The 14,999-nt window shown below is 32.6% G+C and overlaps 2 protein-coding genes across 3 annotated transcripts; both read right to left on the reverse strand.

Annotated features, from left to right (window-relative positions):
* Positions 1-89: 89 nt before the first annotated feature.
* Positions 90-6,843, reverse strand: LOC105788734 (isoprenylcysteine alpha-carbonyl methylesterase ICME). Of its 2 annotated transcripts, none has more exons than XM_012615772.2 (11): positions 6,393-6,843; positions 5,452-5,528; positions 4,595-4,664; positions 4,310-4,390; positions 3,613-3,687; positions 3,271-3,372; positions 3,048-3,185; positions 2,102-2,167; positions 1,845-1,988; positions 1,463-1,553; positions 90-583 (listed from the first exon to the last, which is right to left on the reverse strand). In XM_012615772.2, the coding sequence occupies exons 1-11, from the start codon at positions 6,656-6,658 to the stop codon at positions 422-424; spliced, it is 1,272 nt and encodes a 423-aa protein (XP_012471226.1). In that variant the 5' UTR covers positions 6,659-6,843; the 3' UTR covers positions 90-421. The 2 variants fall into 2 exon arrangements, with proteins under 2 accessions (XP_012471226.1, XP_012471234.1); XM_012615780.2 differs by having other exon boundaries at positions 5,452-5,523; positions 6,393-6,597.
* A 3,428-nt stretch (positions 6,844-10,271) lies between these two features.
* Positions 10,272-14,606, reverse strand: LOC105788680 (uncharacterized). Its single transcript, XM_012615688.2, has 9 exons — positions 14,234-14,606; positions 13,342-13,459; positions 13,093-13,193; positions 12,657-12,782; positions 12,262-12,382; positions 12,078-12,162; positions 11,469-11,582; positions 11,317-11,356; positions 10,272-10,689 (listed from the first exon to the last, which is right to left on the reverse strand). The coding sequence occupies exons 1-9, from the start codon at positions 14,399-14,401 to the stop codon at positions 10,537-10,539; spliced, it is 1,026 nt and encodes a 341-aa protein (XP_012471142.1). The 5' UTR covers positions 14,402-14,606; the 3' UTR covers positions 10,272-10,536.
* Between the last annotated feature and the right edge of the window lie 393 nt (positions 14,607-14,999).

The raw sequence follows: 14,999 nt of genomic DNA on the forward strand, positions 1-14,999 counted from the left end.
ATCATCTTTTATTTTAATTTTAATATAATTCATTTTACATATATATTTAACAAATACTTTTTAATAATATAACTCATATTTTCACAATCTTGTGCAATATGCCTGATTATTTCAGACATTCAAACAAAATAATAATTGATTTTTAACAACACAAAACACAGTGATTCTTACATCCCCAATAATCGATCAATGATTCCAAACCACAAGTGATAAGATAATCCTAATAATAAAAATCACTGTGGGGATATTAAAAAATGACACCAAACGCTGCCTATGTTTTAAAGGAAAATGCACTATATATTTCATGGCAGGCTGATGTTCCTACAATATCTAAATAGGAATGAAAGAACCCAATGGATGCTGCAAGGAATATGAATATGGAGGAAATTCAGCTTAAGAAAAGAAACATCTCGGCCACAAATCAAAAGGGGCTGATATGACGTGCCAACCTTAACAAAATCTCCGGCACGAGGCGTTTCCTCGGAGGTGCCGAAGCATCCTTGGCAAGAGCTTCCTCATCACCAGCATGTATGACGGAAACCACATGATCAAATAGATCATCTTTTCCTCCTCTTAATGGATCCTGCATAGTAGTACTAAATTTTAGGGGCGGAAAGACTGTTTATCAGTAAAATTCTTATGGAGGTCTCTGAATTAAGAGCCAAATTGTATTTTGACCCTGTACTTAAAAAATGAGTAAATTAATCCCTGTACGTTAGTTCAAAGAGCAAATTAACCTTTTTTGTTAAAAAATTCATCAATTTGTACTACAAATTACAAGTATCGTGGACGGAATAAACACGTAATGTGCCACGTGTAACTCATGCTGACATACAAGAACAAATTTTTAACAGTAAAAATGGATGTATTTTTTAACAAAAAGATTAGTTTGCTCTTTGATCTAAGATATAGGGACTAACTTGCCTATTTTTTAAGTAGAGGAGACAAAATGCAATCCTACTCCTAGTACTGGGCCTCCATGCTACCTTTATTGAGTTTATTGATACCATATTGACAAATATTTGTCGCAAATTTAACTGCTCAAGGACTGGAAAGCTGGGAAACCTTCAAGTGCCGTACCAAGAAAAAAATGCAGTAGAGATCATTGTTTGGTGAATTGGGTGCATTTAGTCAGGTAAAACAGTATATGCTAGTTGTTAGTACTATTAGAATTACTGTTTCCAAGTAAAGCTTCAAGTGGTTTGAGCTAAGTTCACAAAGATCTCGGGAAATTGATTCATTTCCCTGTTAAGTTAAACTAAACCGAAGTTCGACATTGTCATCCCAGTTTATATGTAGATTTAAAAGGACCACGAGTCAAGTATGATAATGAATGTGAAATACGAATTTTTTATATTAGTTCATTCACATAACAAAAGATTAGAGGTGGATGACTAGACTGCAGTAAAACAAGAATATTAAAACCTATATTCACATTAAAAAGCTAGTAATAATCACTAACCTGTAAAAACAGATCAGTATGGGATTTTCCTTCATATAAAATTACTTCTGCCTCAGCTCCTACCCCTTTCAGAGCTTCTACAATGTTTATACTGCACAGTAAACGTCAATGTCAAGAAACAATACACCTGTTTCTGTGAAAAATAGCAGTAAATCCATTGCAGCAGTATGATGTCCGTTCATCAAAATACATTCACTACAGAGCACAATCCGGCAGAATCATTCCAATTGCAATCGTTATTACTTAATACATCTTATAATTCCAGAATAAAAATATAGTAATGGAATTAAATAGAAGTAAACGAAGATATTAAATGGTTAACATCTAGGCGCTATATCCGATAGAACTTAGTAGTTACCACTATGTCAACACGCATTCTAACCTGGCATCTGATGGAATTGAATAATCTGAAGTTCCATGAAAAAGTTTAATAGGAGGAAGAAGAGAAGCAGCTTCTCTATTGCGTGGATCTTTTATTCTAACTTCAGGAGAAAATTGTTCAAAGGATCCTTCCCCTTCCATGATGCTGTAACATTGAAACAGAGCTTTAGTTGGGCAATAAATGGTACATAGGGTAATAAAAGGAAAGGAATAAGCATAGAAAGAATAGTTACCAGAAAAATATTATAGGGACTATACCTTAAAAAGATGGAACGATAAAGGCCTCGATTGTGAAAATGATCGACCAAATTAAATAAATTGTACCTATTCACAATTTAAACGGGAATAAGCACGTATCTGGGTACAACTAGCAATCTGTTTATACAATTTAACAGGGGAATAAGACCATACAATGTACAACTATCAATCAACAGAAAAGGACTAACTTGTTCCATAAGAAAACTAGTTTCAGTTAATGTTGTCTCCTTTAAAAGGCAAAAGTTAGTGTGTAGTAACTAAGCTAAATTTCTTTCTGGCATATGACATGTAGGAAGCAGGTTGCTTACCGGCTGATACTTGAGAAATCAATACACCACAAAATGTCTTTATAAAATAACATAACAAAAAGCACTGTACACACGTCATTCCCACTCCAGTGATATTGTCTTGCAAGATATCTTTTAGGAGATTCAGAAAGGGTGGAAGCTATGATAAAAAAGATAAAATTCCAGAGTGAAAAGATGCATGAAATCTAAGGAGAATTATTTACAGATCATGAACTTAGAACAAACCATCAAAACAAAACAGCAGCAGTGATTCAAGATATTGACAAGATGTACTTTCCAAAAAAAAAAAAACATCAACAAATGCTTCACAAAAAAAGGTATAGCTAAATGTCTTTCAGCTGGGTATTATCTGAAGCATTAATGTTCATAACCATTTCAATGGGACAGTCATGCACCCTACATAAGAAGAAATGAAAAATGTAGCTGGTTGCTCATTCATTATTAGGACACAAACATTTTTATCATACAAAAGGTAATAAAAGGGTATTCAGATAGCATCATGAACTTGGTAGTCACATAAAGATCCTGGTGAGTTGTTAATCCCGTTGCTTATATACACTGATTAAGCCCCAAAAAATGGGAAAGTATGACATTCTGCACATAATAAAAAATAAAAAATAAAAAACATAAAAGTTTACCCTCCAGATAAGCCAAAATAAGCTTTTATTTGGGAGACACTCCAGGTGGTGCTTTCTCCTCTAGATTCTTTGATTGCTTGCTCCAAAAGAACACAAGCAGAAATATGTGCTCCCGCTGACTGCCCCATTAAATAGATTCTATTCAAAATAACCATAAAAGAGTAAATTGAGATAATAAGGAAATAGAAGAAGGCATGCAAAATCAAAGAAAGCAGTCAGTCACCTATTAGGATCACCTCCAAATCTGTCAATGAGATTGCAGACAAATGAGACCCCTTGAGATACATCTTTCACCATATCACTAATGGTTCCCTGGGGAAAGTTCCTGCATACAAATATCAGGAAAAGATGGTTAGCACTAGAAGAAAAGAGACAGGATTCATAAATGAATCAGTTAATAACAGGGGAGGGAAATTGAATGGAGCATAGAGGCAAAATCATTCATTGGATATGGTATTTTGTTAATGAAGTATTTATTTTGACACTTAGAATACTTCATACGTGGGTGGTATTTTTGGCAAACATGAACTCTAGCACCATGCCATGGCATCAACCAAAGTAATACCTGTAATCAACACATGCTACTATGATATCTCTTTCTGCCAATTGTAGTCCTAGAAGAGAACCCCAAGCCTTGTACCTAAATCAACAGAAAAGTTCAGAAACTTAACATTAAAAAAAATGAAAGAGGTTGACTTACAATAAATATTAACGGTCAGCTAGACATGAAAGAGGTTGATACACCGTTTGATCATTCAAGTCCACTGAATGAGCAATTTCAGCCTTAAATTCTCTTTGGGTTTATAGAGACCTCAAATAATATATTTCAATAGATGATTATCGAGTTCCTAAGAAAAACCCAATGCAGAACCCTTTATGAAATATTAAGGAATTTTAAAGCTATATCATGTATTTCATACTTATGTTGGATTTATGGTTGGAAGCAACAAAAGCTTGATTTAGTTCTACCCATTCTTCCACCTCATGTTCTCTCTGCCTCCGTTGTTCCCTTTTATAAAAGTTTGATTTAGTTCCCACTAATTCTTCCACTCCATGTTCTCTCATCCTCCAAGTTCCCACTCATTTTCTCAGTTAATCAAATCAATTCATCAGTTTGGTCAGTTTTATGTCAGTTTAATCAGTTTTTGAAACCGTCTGAATCGATGAACGTTCAACTCTACCAAATTAAATGAAAATGCAAAATCCACAGTTGTATATTAAAATGAGACCGATACACCATGCAGCAATCTCAAGTCACTCACCCAATTATCCATGCTCCCCCAGTCACAAACACCACAACTGGCTTTGGGCCATTAGTATTTATGGGCAAGTAGAGATCCAATCTGTCAAACCACCATCAAAGAGAAAACAGCAGCATTAATCTATGATATGTGACAAGCAAGTTTGTAAAATCTTACTACTAGTCTTTTTGCTTGATGAGCCAGGTTTGATCCATAGCTACTAGAAGTAAGAGTCCAGCATTCTGCCAGCAAAATACATGGTTCTTGGCCTAACTCCATAATTACATGTGTCATATATTCACATACCTATTCCTTGGTTGATCTCCATAAACAATACTCCGTCGCACTTGGCTCGAGAAAAAGTAACAGTACGCAACTGCAAAGTTTAACAAGACATGCTTAAGAAATCATATTCTATCAATCTGAAGATATTTGAAAGCAACCAACAAAAGTAACTATTTCTGGCATAGGCGAACAAAAAAGCAGAGAGCTGTATGATCACATTCTTCACGAATATAATTATCTCTAAACTGCCTAAGCATGAAGGCAAACATAAGGCAACTGTCATTTATTCCCATGCAAGCAGCTGTATGATCACAAACTTGACTGCAACTCCCAGCAGACACAAAAAGTTGTCCCCCTTGAATCCAGTTAGTGGGAGAACCAAGACACATAGGGCAGAGTTACAGCTCAGTCAATGAATTCACTTGGTCACTGACAATTCAAAAAGTTCTAGGAGCATATATTGTTAATGAATATTCTAAAATGACCCTACCGGGAAAGAAATATTGGGTCAATATATAGTATTCAAATATTTTTGTAAAAGATCATGCGGGTCATAAATATATATGAGCTTGAAAGGAACTCTGATAATTTCAAAAGTTTTTAGATAATGCTACATAACAGATGAGCTAAACAAAGAATACTGAATAGATTATGCAAAATATACTAAGTTCTCAACACCTTTAAGTCCTTTTCCTTTTTCCTCATTTTTATATTTACTCTTTTTGCTTCTTAGATGATTTACAAGAGGCAACCTCTTGTTAAACTTTCACTTTAGCCAAAATCTACTATTTTCATGTAAGAAGAAAAGTAAATTATTCCTGATAACAAGTTTGCAAGTTCATACAGAAGATATCATCAACCAATAATATAGAAAATACCTTGAAGAAAACCAGGCATAAGAAGCAAAGCATAACAAGCAAGGGCAACTAATCTTGTGTACCACCGGTAGCCTACCCTGAATGCAAATGTATGATTAAAACAAATATATATAATAATGAAGATGAAAGCAATACAAAATAAGCTTGTGGACAATAAAACATGTACACATATATGCTTATTTGCATGTAAAAGCTAAAAAAATGAATTGTTTTTGTTGTTCACTGATTCTATCTCTAAAATCTAACGTAAATATACATATTTGTGTAAATGAGGCTAAAAAAGGAACTATTTTGTTCATTAATTTTATCTCTAAAATCTACCTTGCTACAACTCTTCTTCTTTCTTTCAAACATCCGTGTTTAATGCCCATGTCCAACAAACATGTTTGATATGACCCTCTAAGCACCCTCCACGTAAATGAAAAACCTTATAAAATTTAAACATAAGGTATGTCGGGCTCATATTCATATCCAAAAGTCACACCAGAGTCCAAATAACATGCCTAAAAGTACCGAAAAGATGATCAACAAAACACCAAGCAGCAAGCGTATTTGAGAAGAACCAAGCTCAAATATAGCAGAATAAGGTTGAGAGTGATAATAACATTTCCATTAAATCATAAAGCGGGTGAAAATTTGCTCAACCTAATAGAGCCGCAGATCCTCAATTGGAACACAACGCGACTCAACCTACTTTCGCTCAACTCCTAAGCAAACATTCAAAAATATTACGGTAATTCACTTTGCTTCTCTTCTTTCCTTCAACTATCTAGGCAACCAAATACCGCCTAGAACCGAAAATATTGAACTAAATTAATTTAAAAAAAATATTAACTCGATTCTTATAAAAGTGCCACTTCATCAAAATTCAGTATAAAATGAAAGCAATTGAAATTCGAAAATAATATGTATAATATAATATCAATGTATATATTATATACCCGAGATATCGAAGCAGAGTAAATGTAAGCCGCGTAATAAGATAAGTCTCGGCGGCCGCATGGCCCAAGTCTCGGCTAAAAGACGACTGCCTCTCCATATTTTCCGGCTTCCGAGGGAACTGCTGTTGCTGGTGGTTTCCGAAGGTCTCCGTCCCAAAAATGAAGCCGAGGAACCTGCAAATCAAACACCTAACGTCCAAATAAAAATGAGTAGCAGTTTCATCATGTTGACGGAGGTCATGTATCGGCGGTGACATTGATGCCATCGCCGGTCCCTAAAAATTAAAAAAATAAGAAAGAGCGGGGATCTCAGATTTGCGAAAGGAATTTTTTCTTTATTTAAATTTAATCTGATTTTAGTCAATGATTTGTGTTGATTCCTTGCGTTGCCTTGCTTTGTTCAAAGCCTATTTATTCTTTTTGTTTGGTTCAAATTTTGTTGTTATCATTGTCATTAGGTAATTTTTTTCCTTTTGCTTTTGGTGTTGATATTACTACTTTGGAGTACGATTAATGTCGTGCCACGTGGCAAGAGATTAATTAGTGGGGTCCATCTTAGAATACCCCAGACACGATAGGATTGGGGTGCCAATCTTTTCATTTTTGTTTTCTTCCTTAAGTAAAACAAACATATTTTTTTAATATATAAAGTAATTTTAAAATATTCCTTCCAAAAATTTAATTGTCTAAAATATCACTAAATTATAAATATTCTAATTAGATATAAACTATTTTATTATGAATAATTTTTGCTTCATCTCTAAATAAAACAAAATTAAAGCTAAAATGATAAAACAAAATAAACGTTATGATAAGATTGAAAATTACAAAAATAATATTTATACACGAATCAAAAAATAATGTCAGAGTTTGATGTATATTTTATTAAATGGATAAGTTTGGGTTTAGTGTATACTTCGCCAAAAATAGAAATAATCAATGCGTCGTGGGTCATAACCAGATCAGCAACGCTAGTGGATCATGGATGACTGCCTGCCTATTCGATTTGGCGATATGTTGGGTACAATTACATCATAAAAGTGCAACATTGTTAAATAATAATAAAATATGGATAAACTATATCTAAAGTCATTAAACTATTAGTAAATTTATATTTTAGTCACTCAATTTTAAAATGTTAGAAAATGGTCACTTAACTATTTAAAAGCTTTCATTTAAGTCACTGAACTATACAAAAGTTTTTATGTAAGTCACTGACTTGTTAAATTTTTTTAAAGTTTAGCTAACGAGTTTGAAGCGACGATCCGATGATCAGTACAATGAATCAATACCCATCAACAAGTAGATGAATATGCCTTATATCCAAGTTGATTTAATGGTCAATGTCGGAGATTGGAAAGGAGAAGAGGAATGTGATTTTTTATTGGTGTAGGTGGTACCAGGCTCGTTCTTGACATTTCTGGGGCCTTAGGCAAAACAATAAAATGAGACTTTAGGTTCCTTAAAAGTTGGTAAAAAAATTTGGGCCCTTAAAAGCTTAAAAAAAATTTGGGCCCCTTAAAAGTTGGTAAATTTTTTTATTTTTTAAAGGTAAAAAAATTTTAGGCCCATTAAAAATTAGAAAATAATATTTTAAACCCCTTTTAGCCTTAGGCCCTAGGCGGCCACACCTTCAAACAACCCCCAAGGTCGGGCCTGGGCGGTACAAACAAATAAAACATTTGATTTAAATGAAAACTTTCGAATAGTTTAGTGACCATTTCGTTACTTTTTTAAAGTTGAGTAACTGAAACATAAACTTATTAATAAATTAGTGACTTTGGATGTACTTTAGTTATAAAATATTGGGTAAACTACACAAAAGTCACCCAGCTATAAAAAGCTCTCATTTTAGGCACTCAAAATAAAATGTTTACAATTTAAATACTTTAACAAAAATATGACATGACATTTTTTTGAGACGTGGACCAATTATTGGATGTCACATTACCAGTTTCAAGGAATAAAAAATAATTGGTCAATACTAATTGTTAATCAAAATAAAAGAAAAACAATAATTAAATAGTTAAAACCCCCATAAATCTAAGCAGACATCTTTTTCCTCAAATCTTACATCTTTCTCATCTCAGATCTCACAAAGATAGATCCAAAAACAATTTAATACAAATGCGGGAAAAAAATCTGATGATAAACAATCAAAACGATTTTTTATGGATCTAATAGCAATAAAGAAATAATGATTTAAAAAGAAAGAAACTTGGGTGACCAAAGAGCATCAATAGTGACAGTGACGCCCCACATGGCGGTGGCTTGAACGTGGGTGGGTTGTAGACGTGGCCCAAGCTTAAGGAAACAAGGTCCTTTATCTTACCATTCCTGAAATTCCCAAATGAAACCCTAACCCAAATTCCTTTATCTTCCCTTTCCAATTCCTTCTTTACTGTTGCGTTGGAAACTAACACCAAAAGGCTCACAAAGCAAGTTTCCCAATTTTTTAGGGTTATGCCTCATTTAAATTAAATAAAAAGTTTGGGGACTAAAATGATAAATTTTTAATGAATGGATTTTTTTTAATTACATGGAAATAAAAATTTAAAAGAAAAATCCACGTCAGCTTACCATTTATGATTTTAATATGAGTGGCTGAAATGATCGAATTATGTAATGTGGGTGCCTAAATTACAAATTTTTTATTTTGAATGTCTAAAATATTTTTTTATAATTGGATGACTATCTATATAATTTCCGTAAAATATAATGTAATAAAATATTTTTCAATATATCTTCAAAATTTATATAAATATCAATATATATTTTTGATGTGGTATAATTATCAGTATAATTATAATATGAAATAAATAAATAAAAATTATGATATCTTTTCCTTTTGTTTGTTTTAGATTATAATATGAAAATAATACAAAATCATTCAAATCTAATGTGATACGAAACAATAATATAAATTTGACAACATACTAAAACAATATAGAAAATTTTAACGACATAAAATTGAAAAAATTATAATATTTTAAATAAGGATGTTATAACATATAACATGCATGAAATATCATTTTCGATTTTGGGTGATTTAAATCTTATCTTGTGTCTTAAATAATAAATTTATAATATAATAATAGTATTATGTGTTAGACTCAACTCAATTTGTTTCTTCTGCACGTTTCTATAGACAAGGATAAACCCATATCAAATCTATCTTTAGGTTTCGATCCCAAATAATAATAATAATAACAATAACGAAATTCTATGTTTAGCCTTTAGGCTTTTTAAAGTCGGATTTAATTTGTCCAAATGATTTAAATATTTTAAAATCATAAATAGTTTGAATTTTAATAAGAATATATCTTTTAGGCATGATTCGCCTTGATAAAATAGTTTTTAAAATTATAAATTATAAATTTTGTATTTTAAAATTTAATCTTCGTATTTTATTTTCACAAATTAAATTTCTTTTATTAAATTAAAATTTACTAATATAACATTTTGAAATTAAAAAAAACTCAGCTACAGGACAAAAATATATTGAAATGGATTTAAATTTAAGAATAAGAATATAGTTTAACCGTATTAACATTTTTAAAATTCACGTAAACATATTTTAATAAAAACAAAATATTTAAATTAACTAAAAGTTGAATTATCAAATAATATAAAAATATGAAGCATACGTCTCTCAAACTTAATTGTAGTATAAGAACTATTATTATAACAATGAAAAAGAAACTTAAATCATTATCAAGTGGACATGTGTCATGTAAGAAGATATTGGACTTACCTTTTTTATATTCTATCATAGATTAAAAGAAAAAGATAAACTTCTTCGCATCACTTTCTTGACAGCAAAAGCAATCAACCTTTTCAAGCTGTCACTTGCTAAAACACACATCTGGGATGTCCATCTTCAATGAAATGCCAAACATATCAGATTATCCTTATTATTATTGCTAATATTGTGAGACTCAATTCAAGGGTTGTAGGAATTATCACATACACTGCTGTCGATGTTCAATGTTGTAGTAGATTGTAACTTGTAAGGCAGTACCCATAGTTCTCATGTAGCAAGTTTATCTTGCATTTTGGATGTTGGAATAGAACTTCATTTTATCCCCCCCACCCCCAAAAAAAAAAGCTAGAAAACGAACAAAGAATTCTTTGTATATTACTTCTATCTGGACCACCATTTCTGAATTGCAGAAACCGGAGTGTTCAAAAATGGTGCATAACGCAGGATAAGTGGATTAATAGTCCTCCCGATCTTCGCCCACACACTTTGGTGGTAACCAGCGGTAACAGGAGCATGGTACATAAGCTTCAACAGCTGTCAGACAGTGGATAAAAGCAAAGCACAAAGGATTTAGACCGTTTGAAATGCATTCGATGTTGAGAAAGATTTTTCTATACAAAACTATTTTGTATTTAATATTTTTCCCCATAATGTTACTGCAAGCATTGTTTGCATCAATGAATTAACAGCTCCATGATCTATATGAAGTTGAACATATCATTGATACGAACAATGCAAGAGAGAAAAATGGGGACAGAAAATCAATCCAAGAAGAAACATCAAATACCAATCTTTATATGCAAAGAAAATTATATAAACAAGTTCATACTTTATATTCAAAATCATTTAAAACTAAAAATGGAAAAAGAGAGAACTAATAACTCGCATTTCAACTCTTTTTCTTTTTACGGAGCAAAAAAATTAATTCCTGAATAAGAAGATGCATAAAAATCATACAGCACAAGCAGAACACATTCATTAATATATAAACAAAGACCAAAGGATCAATAAGTATCTAACTGATAAGTCATATGCTCCAATACTAGTTTTTTGGTAATAACCAAACTAGGTACTGAACCCACCTATCATGCCATTGCCATCCAAAGAGTCACTAATAAACAAAAAGGTAATACATGAAAAGTAAGAAGTAGTGTTACAGACCTGCCAGTACATGAAAGTTTGTACAATGTTGCGTTGCCACCTACAAAATTTAATAGAAAATTTCGGCAAATTAGAAAAGCTAGAGGTCATGGAATGTATAAGCTTAGAGGGAAATATGAACCAAAAAGAGAAAAAAGATATCAGCAACTGACGAGAACAAGGAAAAAATTAGAAGCCAGCCAAGTCCAATCTCAGCATGTGATGATAGAATGCTCAGGGTGGTGTTGTTTGATTCTACCCACACACAAGGATCTTCCAAATACTTCCTGTTCAAACAAAGGATATAGTATTAGTAAGGAGCATAGAAATAAACCCTCGGGGTTAGACACGCACATACATGACGCAAGCATTTCATTTCATCCAGGTTTGAGGCGACATCAAAATGAATGTCATAGAACAAATCGAAGTACTATACATCTGAGGATTTTTTTTTTTGAGAGAATACACCTAAGGAATTGGTTAAAGTGAAAAAAAAAGGATAAGTAGCATTAACATTCACGAAGTAAGTTTTTTTGTTTATTAGCACCATTCCTTTCAGCAAAAGTTGAGTGTATAACCCCCCTTACTGTGCCTTTTCAGATAATAACACAGTTTCCATCCATCTGAACTTCAGGCCATTTCATATAAGGAAATTTCACCCAGCAAATTTAACTGAATTTCTTGTAGTGAACATTAACAGTCTGATCACAAGATTAATTAAAAAAAGAACCTAAACCAGAACACTGTAATACAGAAGATAGTTTATCTGAATAAAGGTCTACCTGTACAAGGTAGAACGACTAAAATTATGCCTTAAGAACTTTGCAATGCATTCGAGTGATCGGCATAAAATGGGAATCAAAGCAACTGCAGTGAAGGTCCATATCAATTCATCATACTACATAATAATAAAGAGAATTCAGGAGCAAAAATGTAAAAAGTGTTTATGAGCAGAAGAATGCTTACATTTAAGGCAAAGATGTGAAGTGACAAATGTAAGGCAGTAGATAAAGTAGATAAAATCTTTGGTTGCAATTACTGATTGAAAATACACTTGAACAGCTTGTAAAGTCCATGCCCTTGGCCTCTGCATAACATATAGAATGGGTTCAACAGAAAAAACTATTATATATATATATTTTTTGAAAATAGAATGGCTGGATTATTATTAAAATTAAAACAAGGCCCGGTTCTTTAAAGCCCAGACTCTCTCAAAACAAAAGAAACTAAAACAGACAACCCAAAAAAAAGAAGAAGGTAAAGAAACAATGTAACCCAGCCACCCAAACAGGCACTTTCCTTATCCATAAAACTATCATATATTTACCAAATGTATGACAAGTCAGTGGAAATATGTTTACCCCATATAGTGCATACAAAGCGTATACAGAAGAAGAAGCAGTGCCCATAAATGAAAGCCGGTAAGCCCTATTTGAAAGACTTCTAGGGACAAGTGGAAAGATGGCAAGCACAGCCACAATAAAAACCTGCAAGATAAAAAACAAAACTAAAGAAAAAAGAATCTAACAAAAATATGTACATGAAGTCAAAAATGGCCCAAGTTACAAGACTAGCAACTGGCTAAATATTACATCTTATAAATTTAATTATACATTAACGGCCAATCAGCTCCTCGACAAGGTGGTCTCTCTATGGCAGATGCAAGAATAAAGAGGGAAATAAAATGCACTCTTTCCTCATTTAAAAACAAAAAAGAAGTATAAGGCAAGAATCATTTGCTAATATACAAATATGTTCATGTGGGAGAAAGAAATGGGATGGTGGGGGGTAGTATACCCAAGCATTGACAGAAAATTGTATTGTGTGCCGATCCCAGCGCAGAGAAGTTGCATTTGAACCTGAACCTGCTGATGGCCCTGAAGTTCTAGCTGTTGAGCCTAGATCATGAATTTATGATTGAGTTCAATGAAGGAAATAACACCTTAATAAGGAAGATCAAATAGAAAAATTATCCAATTTTTATGTTATTTATTACGAGTTTAGTTTCTTTCCATAACCTCAATTTCAGAAGCAACGGTTTTTTACCTGCACTGAACGCTCGAGCTTCACCATTTGCTACCGATGATGAGGCTGACGATGAAGTTGGTTTTGCTGACCCTGTTTGTGCACTTGATGACATAGCCTCTACCACAAGATCAGGATCCTTTTCATGAAAGACATCCCATAAATCATTAGTTACGAGCAGGTCATGGAACAATACTAGAAAATTATTTGAAAGAGAAATGTGTTAAAATGTGAGATACCTTCATATAGCAAAGTAGAACGATCGCAAGAAATTGCACAAACAACATTAACATGTAAGCCAAGCACCATCGAAATAGGACATGCATTCCCTATGATCCTTATGTAGACCATTTTAACAATTAATAACTATGAATATATTAAATTATTTCTTTTACCACTTGCCTTTAGTATTTGGAGTTGCATTACACTTGAGCTTTCATTCTTAATAAATAATGGTCTTGCTTTCTACTGTTTACTTGGTTTTTTTAGCAACTCTATAGGAATTTGATGAAGACTTGAGAAGTAAAACTTCCGAAAACAAAATCAAATTGGGTTAGAAGAAAAGCAATTCGAAATTGTTTTTTGTGTTGCTGTCTTATAGTATCTAATAGCCCCAAAAAGCATCATACTAATAAATAATCCCATATAAATTAACAAACCCCAGAAATAAAAGTTTATAAATAAGATGTTAAGAAAACCCTAATGGAAAATTCCAAATGTCAATTCCAAGATTCTTGAATATCACACTAAAAGAAGAGAGGAAAAAGCAGACGTGAGATAGCAAAATTCCGTCTTAATCAGCTAAGAAATCAAGATTGCAAGTTGGTAGAGAAAGAAAAACTCAGACAAAGAATCTCAAATATACCCAAATTGGTAAAATTATGCAAGGAAAAAGAGAAGAAAAGGAACGAACGATATAGCGCTGGTAGAACTTGCGCTTGAAGTGATCAACAACATCAGAGCGAGAAGCCATGTGAGGAGGAATCAAGATATTGGACCAATAATCAGCCCATCTGGGATCGTTCTCGTAATCGTAGGCGGCCGCAGCAATTTTCTTGAGTTTCTGGGGATCTTCACTCATTTTTAATTTTCTTTAGTTTTTGTCGCCAAAAATGGTTACTTCAAAAAAAGAAAAAAAACAAATCTGCTTTAGTTGAGAAGGCAGCAAAGGAAGACGATGAAGAAGAAGAAGAAGAAGATAATATGGTGAGTAGTTTTTAAGTTGCTGTTTTAGGTCCACTAGCAAGTCTTCTCCTCTCCTCTCCTCTCCTCTCCTATGTTCATCGACCCAAAACGGGCTGTTTTACCAAATTAACCCAAAAATAAATTATATTTATAAAAATAACCCAAGTTTAAAAATAATCACTAAAATTACCTAAAATGAACAGTATTCACTTGTTTTTTGCACCAATAATTATCTAATAATTGTGTCAGAATTTTAAAAATTAAATTTTTGGGTGTTGGCCTGTCAGTGGCCGGAACCCATGTATTTTTTAAAAAAAATTTGTATAATACTGATATACGAAAAAGGAGAAAGAAAAAAAGAAAAAAAAATTATTTTTTAAGTGCTGGCCTGTCAATGGCCGGCACTCAACAGTAAAAAAAATTTTTCCTTTTTTTTTGTCAGAATAAGATATAAATATACGAAACAAATAAAAAAAATTTTGGGTGCTGGCCTG

This window comes from Gossypium raimondii, chromosome 7 (genome assembly GCF_025698545.1).
Source record: "Gossypium raimondii isolate GPD5lz chromosome 7, ASM2569854v1, whole genome shotgun sequence".
Classification (NCBI taxonomy): Eukaryota; Viridiplantae; Streptophyta; class Magnoliopsida; order Malvales; family Malvaceae; genus Gossypium; species Gossypium raimondii.

What these genes read in the sequence shown, in the direction of transcription:
- LOC105788734 (XM_012615772.2), bottom strand. Translation starts at nt 6,658, where the DNA reads ATGGCATCAATGTCACCGCCGATACATGACCTCCGTCAACATGATGAA. An exon ending in ACTCTGCTTCGATATCTCGG is followed by an intron (nt 5,529 to 6,392) that starts GTATATAATATA and finishes ATTTGCATTCAG; the next exon opens with GGTAGGCTACCGGTGGTACA. An exon ending in TATTTTGGCTTATCTGGAGG is followed by an intron (nt 2,168 to 3,047) that starts GTAAACTTTTAT and finishes AATTGTGAATAG; the next exon opens with GTACAATTTATTTAATTTGG.
- LOC105788680 (XM_012615688.2), bottom strand. Translation starts at nt 14,401, where the DNA reads ATGAGTGAAGATCCCCAGAAACTCAAGAAAATTGCTGCGGCCGCCTAC. An exon ending in CTTTGTATGCACTATATGGG is followed by an intron (nt 12,383 to 12,656) that starts GTAAACATATTT and finishes TATGTTATGCAG; the next exon opens with AGGCCAAGGGCATGGACTTT. An exon ending in AGTCGTTCTACCTTGTACAG is followed by an intron (nt 11,583 to 12,077) that starts GTAGACCTTTAT and finishes TTGTTTGAACAG; the next exon opens with GAAGTATTTGGAAGATCCTT.